The following is a 24,359-nucleotide window of genomic DNA, read 5'->3' as shown; positions in this document are numbered from 1 at the left end:
GAAAATTTTGGGTGTTAGTTGGGGTTCGATTCAAAATTTCTGTTGAAAGAAAAAGATAATTCTGTTACATTGATGGCTTCATCTCTAGCATTACAAGAGCTTCACTTTCTCACTCCAAGATCAACTTCAAAGTACCGCTTTTATCTCTCTAGATGTTAATCTCTCTCTAGAGTCTCTCTCGCTAGGAATAGCCGTTTCTAGAATGACGTCCTTTCGCTTCTCGTGTTCGAGCTCTTAAATAGGAAGGAGTTGCCTATGAGAAAAGGGAGCAAGTATTTATCGAGGAAGTTAACGGTAGGTTTGTATTGAATGGAAATGGTAGTGCAAGTAAGTACGTGTATGATAATAGATCAGTTGAGGGATATATCAACGATGGGGTAGCAGTGTTGGAGAGCGAGAGCAGTGGGAGCTTGGTGAAGAGCGTGAACGGGAATGGGAATAGTGCTGCGGTGGAGGTTGTAGTGGTAGAAGAAGCACTAAAGAACAGATCAAGGTACTTGGTTTTACTTTTGTGGAGTTGGGAACTTGGGATTGATTTTAAAAAATTATTTTTTTGTTTTGTTGTTTTTTTTTTTCGTTATTCCTTGCTTTTTAATTCTTAAAAATTTCTGCAAACTGCAAAGCAAAGCGAATGATAGAAAGAAAACCCTATTAATTCAGGGGTAACAAATGACTGAAGTGACTAAAATACAACAATTTTAAGATAATTGTTCAAAATATAAAAGTAGATTATGCATTTATTCTTTACAAAATGTGATATTCTGTATGATTAATTTTCCAAATTATATGTAAATTTAATTTTGTATTCAAACATCATCTTTCCATTTTGTTTTTTGGAGCAAAAAACAATTAACAAAATTAACAACTAAGTGGTGCCATAATTTTTTGAAATACATGTTGCTTCTGCTATTATATAATAGTAAGATATGGGGCTTATGGAAATTGAACTTTATTAGAGCAGAATAAAAGAAATCCCAAATCTATTAAATTGGGGTTAATCTAGGCACATAAATAAAACAAGGTCACTCCACTTATTTTTAATTGATTTTAGGTTAGATATCTATTATATTTAACCCAAATTTAACATATATAAAATTTATTTTATCTGCACTCTAATAATATAAATTTGACGTGAAGGTTTTGCTTGCTTTTTAGCAAATGTACTACTAGTTCAGAGTTTGTAGCATTGCTTTAATTTATTGGTTGTAGATCTACATCATTGATGCAAAAGTATATTCTTACAATAACAAATTAAATATTATATCATAACTTTGGGTTAGTTGTATGAAAGGCCAAAAAAAAAAAAAAATTCATGTTAAGTTGTAGTTTTGAGTCTTTTTGCACCATTTTATTTCTATCAATAACAACTTTTTCCTTTATTTTCCTAACACTTATATCATTTATTATTATTTGCATTTATTTCTTTCTTGATATGTCTCTAGAAGTTATGATTTCACTTAAATTTAGAAACTCATTTTCTCTTAACCGGTGCACTAATAAGTCTACATTTCATATGTCTAATAATCTCAATCGATCTTTTTCTTATCTTTTGCTTAATTCAGACTATTCCTAATTTCTTTGAAATCTTTTCATTTTTTATTTTGTCTCTTCTAATTTTATCATTTATTTATTTAAGCATTCTCATCTCAGCTACGCTCATTTTTTTTTATATTATTTTTTAACGACTTAATACTTAGATCTATATAACAACGCAAATCTCACAGTTGTTTTATACAATTTTGCTTTTAACTTTAAAATTATGTTACAATCACATATCACATCCAATGCACTTCACCATCTTACCTTCTTGCTTGAATCATATGATTTTATATCTCTTTTTATCTCAACATCGCTTTGAATAATTAATTTCAAATATAAAAAATTATTACTCTTTAATACTACCCACCAACTAATTTAATCACATTAGCACTCGTTTTTTATGATTTTTAAACTTACATTTCATATATTTTTTGTAATTTTATAAACGAAGCAATATTATTATTACTAAATATAAAATTTTAAGGAAAAATATTGTATTGTAAGTTTGGCCCTATGGAGAAAACAAATTTTGAATTTATCTTTGTATGCTCATGTATTTATAATTTATAGTTTTATTAATGTTAATAATGGTTAAAATCTAAATAATTTATAAATTTCATATACCAAATTTAGCGGTAAATTATAAGGATTAAAGTGGAAAGAAATACAAATTATCATAAATTGCATCATCTATAAGAAAACAAAAACATAAATTAAACCAATAAATAAAAAGTCCACCCTTAAGAAGTTTGTTTTGCAAGAAACGGCGTCGCTGCTTTTATGGCCTTCTACTCTAAACGTCGTCGTTACTTGATCGAGAATGTATTTGGAATTGGATCTGCAATTCTGGATAATGAAAATTGAATTTCAAACCCTAAAACCCCCTGCAGAGATTTCCTCAAAAACCTCAATGCAAACCCTCAAATTATCTTCTATTTTCTCAACTTCCTATTTTCTCAATTTTTCGTTAAAACCCAAATCATTTATTTTTATTTTCTCGTATTCTCGTTCCACCTCTGTTTCGAATCCTCCCCTTTTCAATTACCTTGTAAAAAACTTGGATTTCACTGAAACCCAGGCTTTTTCAATCTCTAATCGTTACTCTCATGTGAAATCCCTCAAAAAGGCTCATTCGGTTGCCAATTTTTTCCAAAGTCTTGGCTTTTCTAATGCCCAAATAGCCTCTGCTGTCCATGTGGCGCCCCACATTCTGTTTGCTGATGTAGAAAAGAAGCTTAGGCCAAAAATCAAGCTTTTTCAAGATCTGGGTCTTGTGGAACCCCATCTGGGTAAGTTCTTTTCTAAGAATTCTACGCTTTTAACTTGTAGTTTAGATAAAAAGTTGATTCCTTCTATCCAATTTGTCAAGAAAATTTTAGGGAATAATAATGAAGACTTGTTTAAGGTCTTCAATAGATGCAATGGTTTTCTTGCTAGAGATGACATGTTAAAGTTGTCGAGAAACCTTGAGTATTTGGAAAGCTGCGGGATTGTTGGATCTCAGCTCTCAAAGTTGTTAACGAGACAACCTAGGATTTTTAGGATGCGAGAATCGGCATTAAGGGATCTCGTTACGAGGGTTGTAGATATGGGGTTTTCGATTGATTCGAGGATGTTAATGCATGCTATTCATACCTTGAGTTGCTTGAGTGAGCAAACATTTCAGAAGAAATGTGAATTACTTAAGACTTTTGGTTTTTCGGATAATGATTGCCTCGTTATGTTTAGGAAGATCCCCGGTGTTTTTAGGGTCTCTGAAGAGAAAATGAAGTTACGAATTGAGTTTTTTCTTAATGTGGCAAAGTTTGATAAGAATGTTTTGGCTTCTAGGCCAATTCTTTTGATGAGTAGTTTAGAAGATCGTGTGATTCCTAGGTACCGAGTTTTGCAGATTATTAAGTCCAAGAAGTTGTTGAAAACGGATCGGAGTTTTCTTTACATCTTGGATTTTACAGAGCATAAATTCTTGGAGTTCATATCAAGGTTTCCAGATGATGTGGAAGAACTGTTGATGGCTTACAAAACTCGTATTTTGCACACTTCTTCTTCAGAAGAAGAAAACACATTATAAAAGTCTTTTTCTAGGCCAATTCTTTTGATGAGTAGTTTGGGAGATCATATGATTCCTCAAGATTGAGTTTTGCAGATTACTAGTTAGAAGGAGTTGTTGAAAATGTATTGGAGTTTTCTTTACATCATGGAATATACAGAGAATGAATTCTTGGAGTTCATGTCAAGGTTTCCAGATGATGTGGAGGAACTGCTGATAGCTTACAAGGCTCATCTTTTGCACCCTTCTTTTTGAGAAGAAAAAACATGCTAAGTATGTTTGTATTTAATTGGTTTTACTTTATCAAAGGCCACTTTTGAGCTTTCATGTTGATTCAAGATGGTCCTCGTATACTAATATGTCATTTAATTTAGTTTATATTTGATCTATACACTTAACAGTGTATAGAATTTATATTTTATGCCATTTTGTGTTTTTGAACTATTTTTCAGACAAATTTGTTCAGCTTTTCTTCGTCATGAATAAAAAGTTCATCCTTTTACTATCTTCAAAAAGAAGGGAAAAAATACACTTCGGAGGAAAAGAAAGGCTTGATATAGTGATGTTTAATTTATGATTCACCAATTATGCATATGTGTTATGGATTTCATGTATGAGACTAACAAGGATGAAATAGACATAAAAGAATTAGAGATAATACCCTCAATAGCTGTGAAATATTGCACTTTTATTTTTTAATGTGCTACTTAAAAAAAATTTTTTAGATTGGTGTCTAAATTTCATTTCTGTCTATTAAACTATACTTAACCCTAAGATCATTAGAATAAACTTTAATATAGTTAGCAGATGTGGATGAGACATAATTGTTATGTGACAGTAATGTGATTGTATCATGTAATATTTAAAAAAATTTAAAAAAATTATATTTTTGTTATTTGTAAATTATTTTATTTTAAAAAATTTTTTATTTTTATTTTTTAAAATTATGATATGTGATATTTTTATTATTATCATATGATAGTTACGAGTTATTTATATCAATATTAATTAACACATTAATAATTATTATAATGATTTTTGAAATTGAAATATCTTAATAGATGAAAACAAAATTTAAGTAACGATTTAAAAGATTTTATTATAGATATTGCATTAAAAAAAATACAATAATCAAAGTCTATTTAAGATATTAACCTCAAAAAGAATTATTACTTACATTGATACCAACTTGACAACAAGTGATGGGATTGAGTTGATGGTACGTTGGCATTTGTTAGTTTCCTCGATGAATTAAAAAAAGAAAAAAAATCCTTGTAAAATCTGGAAACTTGACCTTGTGACTAATTAAGTTTGTTTTTTTAAAGAGATTTTAAATTTAAATTTTATTAATGATTATTTATTGAGATAATTTTAAATGTATTATTTATAATAATTTATTTTAAATTATTAAAAATGACATATTTTATTTGATTTAAAAAATTAAAAAATTTATTTATTTTTAAAATTTTCAAACAAAAAAAAAATTTAATTGACACATTGACCCGACTAAATAGAGGTTGAATGTCATCATATTTTTAATGTGATGAGTTAAATTTATCGAATTATTTATTAAATTTAAATATTAATTTTAATTAAAATTATTTTAATAAAAATTTTTAAACACAATTATAATAATTATTTTTACTCATAATTATAAACTTTTAACTCTTCTCATCGTCATCCACATAAACTTTGAACTTTAATCCAAACAGGCGTCTAGGATTTTTTTTTTTTTAAGATAACTTCAATTAAAACAAAAATTAATTGACACGTAAGCTAAAAAGAGTACAATTGAACTTTGCATAGTCAAAGACTTTCTGGCCAAGACATCTCCAGCAACTGTCTTCTCCAATAACAATTCTCAATATCCGCACTCTCTCAACTGTTCCGCCACGTGTCCCCATAATCTCCACCCTTTTTTTTTTTCCTATTTTTTAAATTAGATATATTTCCTTCCTCGCTTTTTTCACTTTTTATTTCTTATTTCCTTCGTCATTTAAATTTTTTAAAATTTGTCCGTTTGTTTTCATTCTGCTACCACGAAACCTTCACAGTTCTAAAAATTACCAAAAAAGAAAAGGAAAATAATGAAAATTTTGGGTGTTAGTTAGGGCTTGATTTAAATTTTCTGTTGAAAGAAAAAGATAATTCTGTTACATTAATGGCTTCATCTCTACCATTATAAGAACTTCATTTTCTCACTCCAAGAAAAACTTCAAAGTACCGCTTTTATCTCTCTAGAGTCTCTTTGCTGGAAATAGCCATTTCTGGAACGACGTCGTTTCGCGTTCTCGTGTTCCAGCCCTTAAAGAGGAAGGAGTTGCCTATGAGGAAAGGGAGCAAGAATTTATCAAGGAAGTTAACGGTAGGTTTGTATTGAATGGAAATGGTAGTGCAAGTAAGTACCGGTATAATAATAGATCAATTGAGGGATGTATCAACGGTGGGGTAGGAGTAGTGGAGAGTGAGAGCAATGGGAGCTTGGTGAAGTATGTGAACGGGAATGGGAATGGTGCTGCGGCGGCGGAGGTTTTGGTGGTGGAAGAAGATGGAGTAGTTTCGGAGGAGACGAGGAAGAAGAGGGTAGAAGAGATTGGGAAACAGGAGCCTTGGTTCAAGCGCAGCACTGAAGAACAGGTCGAGGTACTTGGTTTTACTTTCGAGGAGTTGGGGACTTGGAATTGAATTAAAAAATTCATTTTTTTTGTTTTGTAGTTGTTTTTTTTTTTTCGTTATTACTTGCTTTTTGATTTTTAAAAATTTCTGCAAACTGCAAAGTGAAGCGAATGATAAAAAGGAAACCATATTAATTCAGAGGCAACAAATGATTGAAGTGACTAAAATACAACAATTTTAACATAATTGTTCAAAATATAAAAGTAGATTATGCATTTATTCTTTACAAAATCTGATATTTGTATGATTAATTTTCCAAATTATATGTATATTTAATTTTGTATTCAAACATGGTCTTTCCATTTTGTTTTTCGGAGCAAAAAACAGTTAACAAAATTAACAACTAAGTGGTGCCATAATTTTTTGAAATACATGTTGTTTTTGCTATTATATAATAGTAAGATATAGGGCTTATGGAATTTGAATTTTATTAGAATGGAATCAAAGAAATCTCAAATCTATTAAATTGGGGTTAATTTGGGCACATAAATATAACAAGATCACTCCACTTATTCTTAATTAATTTTAGGTTGAATGTCTATTATATTTAACCCAAATTTAATATATATTGAATTTCTTTTATTTGCACTCTAATAAAATAAATTTGGATGTGAAGGTTTTGCTTGCTTTTAAGCAAATGTACTACTAGTTTAGAGTTTGTAGCATTGCTTTAATTTATTGGTTGTAGATCTGCATGAATGATGCAAAAATATACTAACAACAACAAACTAAGCCTTATAGCATAACTTTTGGGTTAGTTGTATGAAAGGCCAAAAAATGAATCTTGTTAGGTTGTAGTTTTGAATCTTTTTACACCATTTATTTCTATCAACAACCTTTTCATTTACTTTCCTAACACTTATATCATTTATTATTATTTGCATTCATTTCTTTCATGATTTGCCTCTAGAAGTTTTGATTTCACTTAAATCTAGAAGTTCATTTCTTCTAACTGATGCATGAATAAGCTTACGTTTCACATATTCAAATCATCTCAAACAACCTTCTCTCTTCTTTTGTTCAATTCAAACTATCCTTAATTTTTTTGGAATCTCTTCATTTCTGATTTTGTCTCTTCTAGTCTTACCATGCATCTATTTAAGCATCATCATCTCAATTACGCTCATTTTCTTCTTATATTATTTCTTAACGATCCAACACTCAAATCCATATAGCAATGCAAGTTGTATAATTATTTTATACAATTTCGCTTTTAACTTTAAAGTTATGTTACGATCACATAACACACCTAATGCACTTCACCATCTCACCTTTCTACTTGAATCATATGATTTATATTCTTTTTTATCTCAGCATCACTTTGAATAATTGATCCCAAATATAAAAAATGACTACTCTTTGATACTACCCACCATCCAAACTTAATCACACTAGCACTCGCTTCCCATAATTACTAAACTTACATTTCATATATTTAGTTTTAGATCTATTCAACTTAAAGCTTTGAGACTTCCATATATGCCTCCATAATTCTAATTTCGCATTAAGATCATCATTAGTTTCAACAACTAAGACTATATCATTTGTAAATAACATACATTATGGCACTTTAACTTGGATATGTACAGTAAGCTTGTCCATATCTAATGCAAAAAGAAGTGTACCTAGTGCTAAACCTTGATGTAATACTAAGGTAATGGTAAAGCTTGTAGAATCCTATGATTTATTTACACCATGGCAGTAGCATATACCAATTTTTTTTCCTTTTTAACTTATTACTTATTTGACATTTAAGAGAACTATGTATGGCTACTAACAACAAAATCTGAGTTTGCAAATTTAATAGAGAAGTTGATTAATTTGTTCATATTTTGTCCAATGGTTGGGCTATACAAGGGGTGGCTTCCCTTTCTTAATTCTTAAACTTCTCAATCTTGAAGATGATATTCGATCCCAAGTTGGTCAGATGATAACCAAAAATGGTGGAGCATATTTAAGCTAGTAACAAGGTGATTTTCCTTGATGTACATTCTCACCATTTTCTTTGATGTATATTTGATATTTACTTGACTTATAGAGTGTACACTAAGCTAACTACATCAATCTTTTTTAGCGTCACAACCATCTCTTTTTTGGTGTGCTTTCTAATTAAGTATAAGCTTTGGATGTGTCTGGGTGTGTTTGTGTGTTCCTCTTTAATTTTGTGTTAACCATCATCTTATGGCAATTAATCTCTAAGGTTTCTATTACTCCTATGGGGCATTGGAGTAGATTCAAAACCTATTCAACAATACAAAGGACCTTGGAAATATGGGGATTTGCATGGTTGAACAATAAAAAATTCTCTTATAAAGGTTAGTGATTGCTAGATTTGCATTTTTTTTTCTGTTGCAATTAAAGATGTATTGTTTTCACTTGGGCTTTACCTTTAGGAGGGAGTGAAGTACCAATGCTCTCGTGAGATTTCATGCCTCCGCATAGGTCTGTGAAACACTTCCACTTAGATTGAACCCTTTCTGCTTATAGCCTATGATGGACGAGGATTGATGTGCCTTATTAATTTGTAATGGACCATGATGTAAGGAATAATTTGAGAACCTTTTAAAAATAACCCCAAACCACATATAATTAACTTTAAAAGCCCCACTATAGATAGAGCATTATTTTCCCACCCTTTGTAAATAAACAAAAACTTAGGTCATGTTGTTTTCTTAATTGTCATGTTTACTATATGCTTTATTGGAATGATTAACTAACCTCTTTGTTTTTTGTATTTTTTTTCTTGCACATTCATAGTGTTTTTTGCCTTAAAGCTATTTCAACAAAGGCCTTCATGGATTCCACACAATGTCAGGTTTATGCTTCATCTATGCTGTTCAAAGTAAGAATAGAATTAGAAAAGAGGCAGCTAGAAAAAGGAGATTATTTGCCACCTGGTCATATCCCAACACTATTAAGAGAAGTTCACCTATTCCTCAAACATAATGACTTGAAAAGCCTATCAAATACATGGAATAGTATGACCTCTTTCAGGTAAGAAGCTTTTTGTGAGAAATTTAGGCACATTGCATATCTTATGTTAGTGGAGGTTGACTACTCACTTATCAAAGCGATGTTACAATTTTATGATCCTTCTTATCGATATTTCATCTTTAATGAGATTGATCTAGTATAAACAATAGAGGAGTATTCAACTCTGGTGGGTATGTATTTACTATATCCAGACAAAATATACATGAAAAAATATAAATCAGGAAGTCGTAAAAAGCTGGGTCAGATGCTAAAGTAGAAAAAGAGACTATAAATTCATACAACTGAAAAAAAAGATATCACAAGGGTATTCCATGGAAGGTTCTCCAGGATTTCATTATTAAACATCCAGATGATGACTAGGGAATGAATGCATTTGCTCTAGCGATATATGGGTTGGTTATCTTCCTCAAGGTCTTAAGACACATTGAGATAGAAGTGGTGGATCTATTTTAATAGATTGAAAGAGGGTGTAATCCTACACCAGTTATTTTAGCAGAAACTATCGGATCTTTAAATTTTTGTAGGCAGATAGACAAGACATGTTTCATGGGTTGCATACATTTATTATTTATATGGATAAAAGAGTCATTTTAAATGCAAGAAAAATGATTTTACTAAACTTTATTTTCACACTTGGAGTTCGATTAGAGAATTTTGTCAAAGCACTTGGCCAGAAGCAAGACTCAAAAGGAATGAAAATATCTGTTACAAGGGCTCACAGCTAAACAAGTGAAATGGTTGGCTCCGTGGATGGACAGGGAACCTATGCTATATCAATGTAGAGACAAAATAGGGGTTTCACTTTTAGGACTATAGGGGTCGATGAGTTATGCACCATTGATGGTAAAGAGACAGCATGAAGCTGAACAGTTCACTTTTATGACTTGTAAGCTCGACTAGTTTGACTGCTTATATGGGGGGCCTGAAACTTTTCAGAAGATTGATGGCATGATTAAGGCTTGGAAAAAGCCCAAGGAGTAAGCCTAGGGCCATTCATTAGTTGAGCCACTATAGGATATTTAGTTTGAAAAAGTAAGAAGGGATAAAAAATTACTTTTATGCCCCAAGATCTTTACTTACCAGTGGGTCAAGAATCAGATAGAAGGCTATCAAAATTAGAGCATGAGATAGAGAAAGAGAAGCTGAGATAAGAGATCTTGAAGTTATAGGAAAAAAATACTAGTGGCAAAATAAAGCAAAAAAATTAAAAATCTAAGTCCACAAAATTTTTAAAGAATACAGCAAGGCCCAGAAAGTTGTTAAAGAATGAGATGATATCCTCAATGAGCTGAAGAAGCTACAACAAAAGCATAAGAGATTATGCATACAGGTACAAGCCAAAGAAATAAATAATACAGAGTTAGCTCATGAAAATGAAAAGTTGAAGGAAGAATATGCCCAAATAAAAAATGCTTTTATAGAGATTGGGCAAGAGAAGCAATGGCTTTCAGACTACATCCTGACTTTGACATCAAAGTTGAATGAACAAAAAAATCGTGTCAGAATCCTCACAAAGAGGCATAGGGAGGTATATGCAAAAAAAAAAAGATTGAGAAAATAGAGGTATATAGAGCACTTTACAACTAAAATAGGTAAGGCCATGATCCAAGCAGTCAAAATGACAGAAAAGGCTAAGACACTGAAAACTTTGATTACACCAACAGGGAGCATGGACAAAAACTATTAAACTTCATTGAAAAAGCTAAAAACTAGTATGAGCAAGTTAGACGTTTCTATAAAGGAACAATATTAGGTTTGATGTAAAACAGACTTCTGTGGAATAAATGAAATTTTCTTTTGTTAGATTTTTTTAGGGGTAAATATTTTTCTTTTCTTTTTTGTGTTTTTTTTTTCATGCATTTGCATTACACTCATTCATCAATTCATTATCATAACAACATATTGAATCTTTAATTATGGTGCTAAGGTGCAAGAATAGCTACACATCAGTACAATACTTGGGTTCTAGCTAGAAAGATGAAATAAGACAATACAAGCCACTTCGAAAGGATAGAAAAAGCCTAAGAGACACTAGAGGAAAAGCTAAGCCAAATGCTAGAGGCCCTGAAAAAGATTAATAGAGGGAAATCAACGGAAGAAGATACTTCACAAGAAGCTACCAACTTAGCATATCTTTTAGGCTTTGATCCATAACAACATCAAACCACACCACTTTCCCAACCTCAACAAGTAGCTTTTTCAAGATACAACTACCCATGAATAACCTATGCACCAGGTTATGAGATTGTCCAAAGCTATGATAATTTTATCTTTATCGAAAAGATAGCTTAGCCCATTCAACTCGCTACTATCGATGAAGTAAAGGAGAAAGAAAAACCACAGACAGCTATGCCTTTGAAAAATTTTAAAATTGTTCAGGTTATGAACAAGCTTGAAGAAAAATTAAGGGCTGTAGAGGGAATAGATTTTTATGGATCCATGAATGCAGTGGGACTTTGTCTAGTACTAGATATAGTGATGCCACCAAAGTTTAAAGTACCAGAGTTTGAGATGTACGATGGTACCAAGTGTCTTATCACGTATATCACCATATACTGTTGTAAGATGGCAAAATATGTTAGTAATGAAAAATTACTTATGCATGTGTTTCAAGATAGTTTGATTGAATCTACAACAAGATGGTACGTCTAATTAGATGGAACTCGTATCAAGACATAAAAAGATCTGACCAAATCTTTTATTAACTAGTACCATCACATCATTGATATGATTACTGATCGTCTTTCCCTACAAGCAATCGAAAAAAAGGCGTCTAAGTCTTTTAAGTAATATACTCAAAAGTGGCAAGATATGGTTGCCCAGATACAATTTCTTTTAACAAAGAAAAAAATTGCTATACTGTTTATGAGTACTCTAAAATCGTCTTATTATGAGAGGATGATCAAAAATATGACTAAAAATTTTATCGACATGGTGATTTCAAGAGAGATCATCGAAAATGTCATCAAGAATGGTAAATTTGAAGGAGGTGAGTATTCCAAAAGAGCACCTAAGAAGTAAAAAATTGAGACTCAAGCTATGAGTCTTGAAGGGTAGCAATTCATACGTTACACTCGACCTACTTACCTTATATACCACCACCACATAATAAATCATACTTCTACATCTCCATACCAATCAACTACTTGACCATTTTATCCATATTCTCCAAGATCCCTTGTTCACCCAGTCAGTACCATAAGTAATACCAAAGAACCACAAACTAGAGAAAGATTAACCTTTGACCCTATACCCATAAGCTATATGGAGTTATATCAAGAGCTTTATAAAAGCCATCTAATAGCCCCTGTCCCTACAAAACAGCTTGAACCCCCTTACCTTAAATGGTATGATTTTAATGCTCATTATGACTATAATTTCATGCACTCATGTAGGAAAACACATCCCGAATAAAAAATGTAAATATCATGACCTGGTCATTCAATTGACATCATAAACAATTCCGTGGTAAAGTTTAAAAATTGATGAACTCTTACCAAATAGAGTTGTATGAAGAGTTAAAAGCCTTGAAAGACACCAATGTGGCTATGACAGATACGTGGGTACCAAAATCAGTCACTATACGCTATAAAGAGAAACTCTAATCAGCTGAGGATAAGTTTATTCCCAAACTAGTAGCCTTCAAAGTTTCATGCCCATTTTTTTTATAAAGATAACAAAGCGGTACCCTAGAACTATGAATATAGGATGATAACATAAGGGCAGTAAAAAGATATGCTAAAAGTTGAAACTGCCCATATAACAGAACTAAGAGGCATAATTAGAAGTGAGAGATATTATACTTCAAAGACTTTGAATAAAATAAAAAATAAATAAATTGAACCAGAGATCCCAAAGAAGGATACGTTAAAATTTATGCCTAAAAAAAAAACTTGTGAGTTTTTGAAGTTAGTTAAGCATAGCGAATATTCTATGGTGGAACAGCTAAATAAGATGCCCGTCAAAATTTCTCTACTATCATTCCTTCTAAATTTTGAACCACATCACAATACTTTGTTAAAGGTATTAAATCAGGCTTATATGGCCCATAATATTTTTGTGAAGTGTGCCAATCATGTAACAGGTAATCTAATGGTGCCATACTATATCTCTTTTAGTAATGATGAGATTTTATCGAAGGGTAAAAGAAGAACCAAAGAATTGCATATCACTGTTAAATGTAAAGGCCATATAGTAGCCAAGAGCCTTGTTAATAATGGGTCAACCATTAACATTATGTCTATGTTTACTTTGGTAAGGTTGCCTTTTGATATGTTTCATATCCAAGACAATCAAATGGTGATTCGAGCATTTGATGAGATTAGGCGAGAAGTATTGAAAGATATTGAGTTACCCATACAGATTGGTCTATGTGTTTTTAATATAAATTTCAAGTAATGGATATTTCTCCATCATACAGTTGCTTATTGGAAAGACCATGGATCCACAAGATAAATGCCATTCCCTCTTCATTACATCAAAAGATCAAATTCAATGTAAAAGGATAATTGGTGATTGTGGCTGAGAAAGAAGATTTACTGGTGACCTAACCCATAAATACCCTATATGTGAAAGCGACAGAAGAATCATTAGAGTGTTCTTATCGATCTTTTAAACCTATTACTACAATGGATGAAGGACTCAAGTTTAGCCAAATTGTGATCAATCATATGGTTAATAAGGGTTAGAGTATCGGGATCGACTTAGGCAAAAGCCTTCAAAGGATAAAAAAAGTTCCTAAGATTAAGGATTACAGTTATAGATCTGGATTGGGTTATGAGATTGAGGAATGGCAGAGCAACAACAAAAGGGCAAAGAAAGATTCAATGATTTTTTCTCATTTGAATAAAACTTTCATTCATGGAGGATAGATGCACCGGAGAGCTGAAGTGGATACAAAAAAAGACTCGAAATGGAAAGAAGCTTTTACCAAGCTATCTATTCACATGGTGGATGATAGCAGCCAAAACGAGGAAGCCTTAGTTTAACCTTGCCCACCAGGATATGAATTACAGAATTGGAAAGTCATCCCAATGGTTACGATTGCTAATTTTTTTTCAATGTAATCACATCTCTTAATTGCTTATGCCCAAAAATATTAGGATGAACTTTTATGTTTGGACCTTTTATTTTTCATTATTTTAATAAAAGTAAGAGCATACATTTTGTTCATTTCTTTCATTCATTCCACTATCAAAATTTCTTGCCAATATTTCTTATTCTATTAATTTTTAAGTCCCTAAATGAATCGAAGATAATCATAACAATGATTTAGGGTTTAACTTTAAAAATTTAATTAATACTGATGAACTTGATACTAAAAAAGATCTTGAGAAATATACTTTGTCTTCGAATCTAATAAGGTTAATTAAACAAGAAGATAAATCTATTAAGCCTCATCAAAAAATGGTTGAATTGGTCATCAAAAATAAGAAAGAAGTCAAGATTAGCACTTCACTTTCAGTTGGTGATGGACATTGATTAGAAGATTTGCTCTGGGAATTTATGGATGTATTTGCTTGGTCCTACTAAGATATACCTGGACTCAGCACTGAAATAGTAAAGCATAAGTTACCATTGAAGCCAGAATCCAAATCGGTGCAACAAAAGCTAAAAAGAATGAAATCAAAGATGCTATTGAAAATTAAAAAAAAAGTTAAAAAGTAATTCGATGTAGGCTTCTTACAAGTGACCAGATATCCTGAATGGGTGGCTAATATAGTGCCTGTTCCCAAAAAGGTTGGCAAGGTGTGGATGTGTATAGATTATAGAGATCTGAATAAAGCTAACCCTAAGAATAATTTTTCTCTACCTCATATTGATACTTTGGTGGAAATACAGCCCGACATTCAGTATTCTCTTTCATGGATGAATTCTCTGAATATAATCAAATAAAATGGCCTCAGATGCATGGAAAAAACTACTTCTATCATCATATGGAGAACTTTTTGCTACAAAGTTATGCCCTTTAGATTAAAGAATGTTGGGGCAACTTATCAAAGGGTTATGATAACACTCTTCCATGATATGATGCATAAAGAGATTGAAGTGTATGTGGATGACATGATTATCAAGTCTCAAAAGCAGAGGATCATGTAGTCAACCTTAAAAAATTATTCAAAAGGTTACGAAAGTTTCAGCTTAAACTGAATCTAACTAAGTGTACATTCGGAGTCAGGTTAGGAAAGTTACTGGGATTTATAGTTAGCGAAAAAGGGATAGAAGTAGATTTAAACAAAATATGAGCTATCCAGAATTTATCTCCATCAAGTACATAAAAAGAAGTTCGAGGCTTCTTGAGTGGAATGAATTATATATCTCGATTTATTTTCTAACTTACTCTTAAATGTAACCCCATTTTTAAACTCCTTCGAAAGAATAATCTTGAAGAGTGGAATGAGCAATGTTAAGAAGCTTTCAATAAGATCAAGTAGTACTTATTAAACCCTCTAATATTAGCACCTCTTACTCTAGAAAAACCATTGATTTTATACTTAATGAGATATGTGCTAGGCCAACATGACGAATCCAATAAGAAAAAAAAAAGCTATTTATTACTTGAGCAAGAAATTCATGGAGCACGAGTCTAAGTATTCATCATTAGAGAAAATATGTTATATTTTGGCTTGGACAACTAAGAGACCCAAGCAATACATGCTGTATCATACAAATTTACTCATAGCTAAACTGGATCTTATTAAATACATCTTCGAGAAGCTTTCACTATAAAAAAGCATCGTAAGATCGCAAGTGACGCTTTTGAAATACGACATAGTATATGAAAGCCAAAAAGAGATCAAAGGAAGTTTTATTACTGAATTCTTGACAAACAGGGCCACTGATGATTTTGAGCCTATGAAGCTTGATTTTTTAGATGAAAAATTAATGATCATCTCAAAATTGGAAGAAGATGATGATGAGGAAGAAACATGACAGATGTATTTCGATGGGGCCACAATGCCATAAGACACGAGATTAGAGTAGTTTTGATATCTTTAACGAAGCACTACTATCCTGTTATAGTGAGATTCAATTTCAATTACACCAATAATATCGCTGAATATAAAGTTTGTGTCATGAGGTTGTATACGACTTTGGACAAAAAAATTAAAATATTAAAGGTGTTTGGGGATTCAACTCTAGTCATTTATCAATTGAAAGGTGAATGGGAAACAAGGGATTCTAAACTCATTCCTTATCATAAATACATTTTAGAGCTATGCAAACAGTTTAAAACAATTCGGTTTATACACTTATCTCGAGAGAAAAATAAAATTATAGATGTCTTGGTTACATTGGTTGCAATGGTATAGATTGGTGACATTACAAAGATTCAGCCTATCAAATTGGATATCAAAGACATGCTAGTACATTATGCCAACTTGGAAGAAGAGAAAAATAGTCACCCTTGGTACCATGATATTATGCAGTCTAAAGAATCAGTAGTATCCAAATTTAGCAATGAAAAATGATAAAAGAATTTTATGAAGATTGGCCATGAGATTCATTTTAGATGGAGAAATTTTATACAAAAGAGGCAAGAACCAAGTATTACTACATTGTGTAAGTGCATTTAAAGCTAGAAGAATTGTTGAGGAGATGTATAATGGTGTATATGAAGCATATGTAAATGGACAGATGATAGCAAGATAGGTCATGCAAGTTGGATATTACTGGTTGACAATGACAAAAAATTACATAGACTATGCTTGTAAATGTCACAAATGCCAGATTTAAGCTGACAGGATTCATACTTCACCCAGTGTTTTACATGTCATAGTATCACCTTAGCTATTTTTTTATGTAGGCGATTGATGTCATTGGGCTTATCACACTAAAGGCCTCAAACAAAAATAGATTCATTTTTGTGATGATTGGCTACTTCATTAAATGGGTCAAAGCTACCTCTTTCGTAATCGTGACTAAATTTATGGTCTAAAATTCATCAAAAGGAAAATAGTTTATAGATATGAGCTCCTAGAGAGAATCATCTTAGACAATGCAAAGAATTTAAATAGCAAGATGATGTAAGAAGTATGTGCTTAGTTCAAGATCAAACACCATAATTCAGCTCCATACCATCTAAAAATGAATAGGGTTGTAGAAATGGCAAACAAAAACATTAAAAAGATTCTAAAAAAAATGACTGAAACATATAAGAACTGGCACAAAAAATTATCTTTTGCTTTATATGCATATCAAAATTCTGTGTGCACCTCTACTGAGGTAACTCTTTTTTTCTTAGTTTATGGGATAAAAGTTGTGTTACCAGTAGAAGTAGAAATCTCATCTCTAAAGGTCATAAGGAAAGTGAGATTAGAAGAAGCTGAATGGATTCAGGAGCACTATGAACAATTGAACTTTATTGAATAAAAGAGATTGATGGTACTTTGCCATGACTAATTATATCAAAAAAAAATGATGAGAGCTCATGAAAAAAGGTCAAACCTCATCAATTCCAAGAAAAAGAGTTGGTGTTAAAAAGAATTCTTTCAAGTCAGCATTATAATAGAGAAAAATGGACCATGAATTGAGAAAGGTCATACGTGGTAAAAAGAGCTTTTTTCGAGAGGAGCTTTAATCTTATCAGAAATGGATAGAGATGAACTTTCTGGTCCTGTCATTTTTTATGTAGTTAAAAAGTATTTTGCTTGATAAAAAAAAAGTGAAAGTTCAAATCGAAAACTCAAAAAGACGATTTAAACTAAAAAAAAAAAAGAGGAAAAGTACAAATTGAAAATTTGAAATGGCAGTTTAAAATAAAAAAAAAAAAGAGAAAAGTTCAAGTTGAAAACCCAAAAGGGCGACTTGGATCTAAAAAAAAAAGTTTGGATTGAAAAGTAGCTTGAATTGGTATCACTTGGAAAGATATATGAGGAATAGTAAATTTTAAAGAGCTTTGAAGTGTTAGGGCATCAAGTTCTAATTGTGTTTTTTAAAGAGATCCAAGATTTATTGTCATGATTATCTAATCATTTGTCTTGTGGCATTGCTACCCCAAATAGCTACTCCTAAATACCATCTTTTTATCTCTATACCATCATTTGTAATTTGAAGTGTTAGGGCATCAAGTTCTAATTATGTTTTTGAAGAAGATCCAAGATTTATTGTCATGATTATCTAATTACCTATCTTAGGGCATTGTTACCCCAAATAACTACTTCTAAATACCATCCCTTTATCTCTATACCATCATTTGTAATTTATTGTTTACCCAAATAAATGAAAGCCATCTTATTATTCTCTTAGTCCTATACATTGTCCTTCCTCTTTATATCTTGCCATGAACGAAAGAAATGCATAACATGCATCCTCATACTTTGAAATTGTAGTAATGATTAATAATTGAAATCATAAAAAGTTGAGTGTTACCTTAAACGTGACAAGAACAAAGGATGAATGCCAAAATAAAAAATAAAAAAATAAAAACAAAACAAAAAATAAATAAATATGGGGGGAAATTGATTTCCATGGCTTTTCTTGAAGCGATGATAAATGGTTAAATTGGTTTTTATGCCAAAGATGGTTTCTTCATCAAAGATATACATTCAGGTTGATGATGGTTTCTTTGCTAAAGTGTGTAATAAAGACAAGTATTCAAACTAATAGAAGAGAGTTTTTTTGCCAAAAAGTGTACCAAAATAAAAAGGACAAAAGTCTTAGTACCATAATTAATGATTCATTTGCATCCTAGATACAGTATATGTCGTAACAATTTTGGGACCGCTAGATGTAAAGTATTTTAAAATAAAAAAATAAAGAGTTGCTACCAATCTTTGTTAAGGTGTGATTGACCATCCAAAAGTTTATCTTTTTAATAAAACTATAAAAATGGATTTAAAGTTTATCAAAAAGATAAATTTTGGTCTACGAAAATCAGATTGGATCCGAGAGTCTGTTATGTGTGGGGAAGCATTAGCACCCCTACAACACCCATAAATTAGTACCATTTAATTATGTGCTATTTTCGGTGTTAGATAAAAATGGTTTCAATTTGAAATTTAACATTAATTCCCTTCACTTTTAAAAAATAAATTTTGGTTAAAATTTTTTTTAGGAATATTGAAAAAATCTTTAAGTTAAAGAATTATCTTAAAATTTTTCAACATCTAGGAAGAATTTAAAATAACTCTTTTCACTTAAGATTTAACACAATATTCCTTAAAATAAAAAATACACTCTTTGTGAAATATAATTATTGGTGACTCTCCAACATCTATGTAGAATACTAAGAATTATTTCCTTTAAAATGCTATTTTTGTTTTATTTTATAACATCACAACTTTAAAAAATATATATATTTTTGTCTTGTAAAACTTTTTATAAGAGAAGGTAAATAATGGTATTGTTAGGTAACAAATAAAAATTAAAGACAGAGAAATACAAAATGAACGTCAACAATAATATAATGATGCATGTATGCCTATGGATATTATGCCAGATGATAAAATGCAATTTTAAAAAATAGATTCTTAAATATAATGAGACCACTTTGACTCTCCAACATCTAGGTAGAACTTAGGTGCGACTATTTATATCTAAAATCTCAATTTATTATTATATCTTTTATTAAAGTTTTAATCCCATTGTTAAGGCGAATTAAGGACATGCATGAAAAACTTAATGAGATAAAGTTTCTTAAATACCCCATCATCTAGGTGACATTCGAGAATAAATTACTTTAAGTGAGATTTTCACATGTGTCCTTAGGATTTTGAGATGGTTTTAATTAGAGCTTAGGTCGAGGTTTTAAAGGTTAGGGTTTCAAGATTTTGAAGATTCGAAAATGCATATCAAATTTGGGTCTTTAGACTTTTGGATTTTTAGGTTTTGGATTTTAGGGTTTCGATTTTGGGGTTTGAGGTTTGGGTTTTTAGTTTTAGGGTTTAGAGGATTTAGGGTGTGATTTTAAGGTTTAGTGTTTAGGGTTTGGAATTTAAGGTTTGAGATTTTGGATTTCTGGGTTTCAATTTTAGGTTTTGAATATAGGGTTTCAATTTTAGGGTTTGGATGTTTTAGGGTTTGGAGGGTTTAAGATTTCATTTTTAGGGTTCAGAGGGTTTACGGTTTTACTTTAGGGTTTGGAGGTTTGGGGTTTAATTTTAAGGTTTAGAGGTTTTAGGATTTTGATTTAGGGTTTAGAGTATTTAGGGTTTCGTTTTTAAGGTTTGGAGGCTTGAGGTTTAATTTTAGGGTTTAGAGGTTTGGGGATTAAAAGTTTTAGGGTTTGAAGGATTTAAGGTTTCAATTTTTGAGTTTTGATTTTTGAAATTAAAAAAAAAAAACGCGAACATCTCTAAAAATTTTCAAAATATAGGCGAACTTTCGGAGCAAGTTCAATTTTTGTGAATTTCAAGAAAATAAATTCTTTATTATAAAGAGTTAATATTAATCTATTTAATTTTAATGTTTTTTTTATAATAATAATTCTCCAACATTTAAACGAAATTATTATTATTTAAAGCATGATTGTATCCCTTCCAACATCTAGGCAAGGAAAAGTTTTTTCTTTTTTTATTCTATCATTTTATACATATTTTATTTTTTTTATTCAATACTTGGATTATTAAAGAAAATGAATTAAAAGTTTTTAAAACATTATTATTATTTTTATTATCATTTAATTATTATTATTATTAATTATTATGAAACAACATATAATCATTCTAATAAATCATAGCAGTATTAAAACATGCATAAATAACAATAATAATAGGGTTAAAATGATATAAAAATATTTTTAAAAAATTGAAAAAAAATGTAAAAAAAAAATTACCTAAATCGGACCGGTCAACAGTCTGATCAACAATCGATCTAATTAGTTCGATGAATTGACGGCTCAGACCGGTTCAAATCGGTTCGCTGGTGGTTCGTCTGGACCGACTGAAGGTTGGATGAGACTGGTCAGTGGATTAGTTTACGTAGATTTCGAGTCGGGTCATGGGCATACGCAGATCCTTCCTCTGCTCAAAACGACGTCATTTTGCTTTTATGGTTTTTCTATAAAAGTTAACTTTTTTTTTAGTTCACTTAATTCTTCTTTCAAAAAAAAATTCTCCAGCTTTCCAAACTCTCTCTGGCTTTGGCCGGGGTTCAATGCTGTGTCGTCGCGTCGACCGTTGCTTAAGGTCATCGTCAGTGGTCGTCGTTGATGGTCGCTGGTGGTCACTGATGATCGAAAATTGTCAAAAAATCGTCAGAAATTCTCCTCGATGCCCTCTTGCTGAATTCGACCTTTCTTTTGCCATAAAGAGACTCAATGGTAGTGAATCGATCTTTGAAGTTTTTGGGTTCTTTTTTTTTCTTTTTATTTTTTTTAAAACTTAAACTAATGATTTTTCTTTTTTGTTGCAGGGTGGCTTTGGTGCTAAGGTTCTTCCCTACGAGGAAGACTATGTGTTGCCCTTTTTTTTTTCGGGTTAGGTGTTTAAGAATTGTCTGGGTATTTCAAGGGTTTTTGGGTGTAGTCGAACTAAGGTTTCTGGGCTGGGGACTGGCGTCTTCTAGGTGTGGGAAAGCTTGGATGCTTATCTATGTATACATGTATGAGAGAAACGAAATGAGGGGAAGCTAGTGCTTTATAGGGCTAGACGATGGTGTAGGATGGAGTAGGTGGTGGCTGTAAAGTAGGCTATAGGTTGGCTAGTCGGGTGACTGGTGAGGGTAGTTGATCTGATGGGACTGGGCAGGGGTGGTTGGATAGAGTGGTAGGGATTGTTGGATAGAGCAGCAGCGACGCCGTACACCAACCTCATGCTTTCTGTCTTTTTTTTTTAATTTTAAAATTTTAAAATTTTATTATATTTTTTGTTTAATTAATAAATATTAAAGTAAAACAATAAAATAAAATAAAATGTAAATAAGTTTTGGGCTTTAAAGAATGAGATTGGGCTTCGGGGCTTGGTTGGATCAAATTTGCCCTAAAGTCCAATTGAGTCAAAATCGAGCCTAAAGCCTAGTTGTGCCAAAATCGAGCCTGGGCTCGCAACGAAATTTAAAATGAGACTTGACTAAAAATCGAACAAATTTGGTGTTTACAACATGCATTTACATTATTCACTCACTTGATCTTGACTCAGTCCAGATTATTACTTATGATTCATGGTTCTGTCCCGATCATTTATTCTCGATCTTGGTTGTCTCATTTGACTCGTGGTTTTATTCCGATCACTTGATCTTGGCTCAGTTCAGATTATTACTTATGATTTGTGGTTTTGTCTCGATCATTTATTCTTGACCTTGACTCAATCCTAGTTATCTCATTTGACTAGTGATTTTGTCTCGATCACTTGATCTTAGCTCAGTCTAGATCATTACTTATGATTAGTGGTTTCATCTAGATAATTTATTCTCGACCTTGATTCGATCTTTGTCACCTTATTTGACTCATGATTTCATCCCGATCACTTGATTTTGGCTCAGTCAAGATCATTACTTATGATTCATGGTTTCGTCCTGATCATTTATTCTCAATCTTGACTTAGTCTTGGTTGTCTCATTTGACTCATGGTTTTGGCTCGGTCACTTGATCTTGTTTTAGTCCATATCATTATTTATGATTCGTGGTTTTGTCCCAATTATTTATTCTCAACCTTGACTTCGTTCTGGTCGCCTCATTTGACTCGTGATTTCATCCCGGTCACTTGATCTTGGCTCAGTCTAAATCATTACTTATGATTCATGGTTCCGTCCCGATCATTTATTCTTGACCTTGGCTCAGTCCTGGTCGCCTCATTTGACTTGTGGTTTCATCCTAGTCACTTGATCTTGGCTCAGTCCAAATCATTTCTTATGATTCGTGGTTTCACTCCGATCATTTGTTTTCAACCTCGACTTGGTCCTGGTCACTTCATTTGACTCGTGATTTAATCTCAGTCACCCGACCTTTGTTTAATCCAAGTCATTTATCAAATTCAATATCAGAATGGGTGTCTAGGTCTTTGCAACATCTTTGTCTAACAAAGATATACAAAAAAAGACAACTGTAGACATCCATTTTTGTCCGGACCCAATCAAGCACATTTTGGTTCAATTAGATGTTATTATTATTATTATTATTATTTCTTTTTCTATTCTTTTTTTCTTCTTTCTTTGCTGCTTTTCTTTTCAATCCAATTTGCACGTGAATGGGAAATCAGAATCAGAATCTTACATGGTCAGAGTTTTAATGTGATTGCTAAGATTTTGGACCAAATCTTGTTAGGACAGAATTCAATCTCAAGATTCAAGCATGGGATTGATTTTACTGGTTTCTTAAAATCATTCCTGGAGATGCCCATAAATTAAATGAATTCCAATGCAAAAGACACACAGAAGAAATGGAAAAAAGAATTATTGAAAAAATTTAGGGAATTTTGGCAGAAGGGATTCTAATAGTTTAATTTTGGGGTTTTGGATTTCAAGTAAGTTCAATTCTAGGTTTCTGGGTTAAGATTAGGATTTAGGATGTTTCTAGGAGGTTCTGAGAGTGATTAGGGCCAAATTTGGAGAAATCTAGGAGAAATTCGAAGAGATTTAGGTTTTCTGGGTTTTGGGATGAATTTTTCAACAAAAGATGAATTTTTCAATTGAATTTTTTGACAAGGTTTGAATTTTTCGATTTAATTTCAGCTAATTTTTCAGAAACAGGTGAGTTTTCAGTTTTTGGTTGAATTTTTCGACAACTTTTCTAGAAACTGATGGAATTTCTAGTTTCCGATTGAAGTTTTTTGGTGGGTGGTTTAAAAAATTCTAGAAAGAAGTCAGAGCTTCTCGGTCCAAAGAGAAAGAGTGCAGAAGGAATTCTGAGACAAAAGGCATTGGAATTAGCTTATATAGCTGTCTAGAATGACACCGTTTTGGATAAAAAGGATCTGTACGTTGCGCACTAACCCACGTCTTAACTCGACTCGACCCGATCGTAAGTTTTTTTTTCATTTTATTTTATTTTTTGATTTTGATTTATTTTATTTTATTTTTAATCTTTTTTTATTTTTTGGTTTTATTTTAAAAAAAGAAAAAAGAAAAAATTATTTCTACAATTTTTATCTCTAAAGAAAAAGAGTAAAAAAAAGAAAGGAAAAAATGAAGTAAAAAAAAGAAAAAATAACTTTAATAACAA

General features: G+C 31.5%; 1 protein-coding gene across 1 annotated transcript; it reads left to right on the top strand.

Annotated features, from left to right (window-relative positions):
• Window positions 1-2,374: 2,374 nt before the first annotated feature.
• Window positions 2,375-4,015, top strand: LOC111316927 (transcription termination factor MTERF8, chloroplastic-like). The gene has a single exon (XM_022919170.2). It carries the CDS (start codon window positions 2,393-2,395, stop codon window positions 3,608-3,610), a length of 1,218 nt encoding a protein of 405 aa, XP_022774905.2. The 5' UTR covers window positions 2,375-2,392; the 3' UTR covers window positions 3,611-4,015.
• The last annotated feature ends 20,344 nt before the right edge of the window (window positions 4,016-24,359 follow it).

Source organism: Durio zibethinus, chromosome 24 (assembly GCF_047325235.1).
Source record: "Durio zibethinus cultivar Kanyao isolate XHJ-2024 chromosome 24, ASM4732523v1, whole genome shotgun sequence".
NCBI lineage: Eukaryota > Viridiplantae > Streptophyta > Magnoliopsida > Malvales > Malvaceae > Durio > Durio zibethinus.
Note: the sequence above shows the minus strand (reverse complement) of the source record. Positions and strands in the feature narration are given on the sequence as shown.

Bases quoted from the DNA above. Each gene is read 5' to 3' on its own strand.
- LOC111316927 (XM_022919170.2), top strand. From the start codon at position 2,393: ATGAAAATTGAATTTCAAACCCTAAAACCCCCTGCAGAGATTTCCTCA.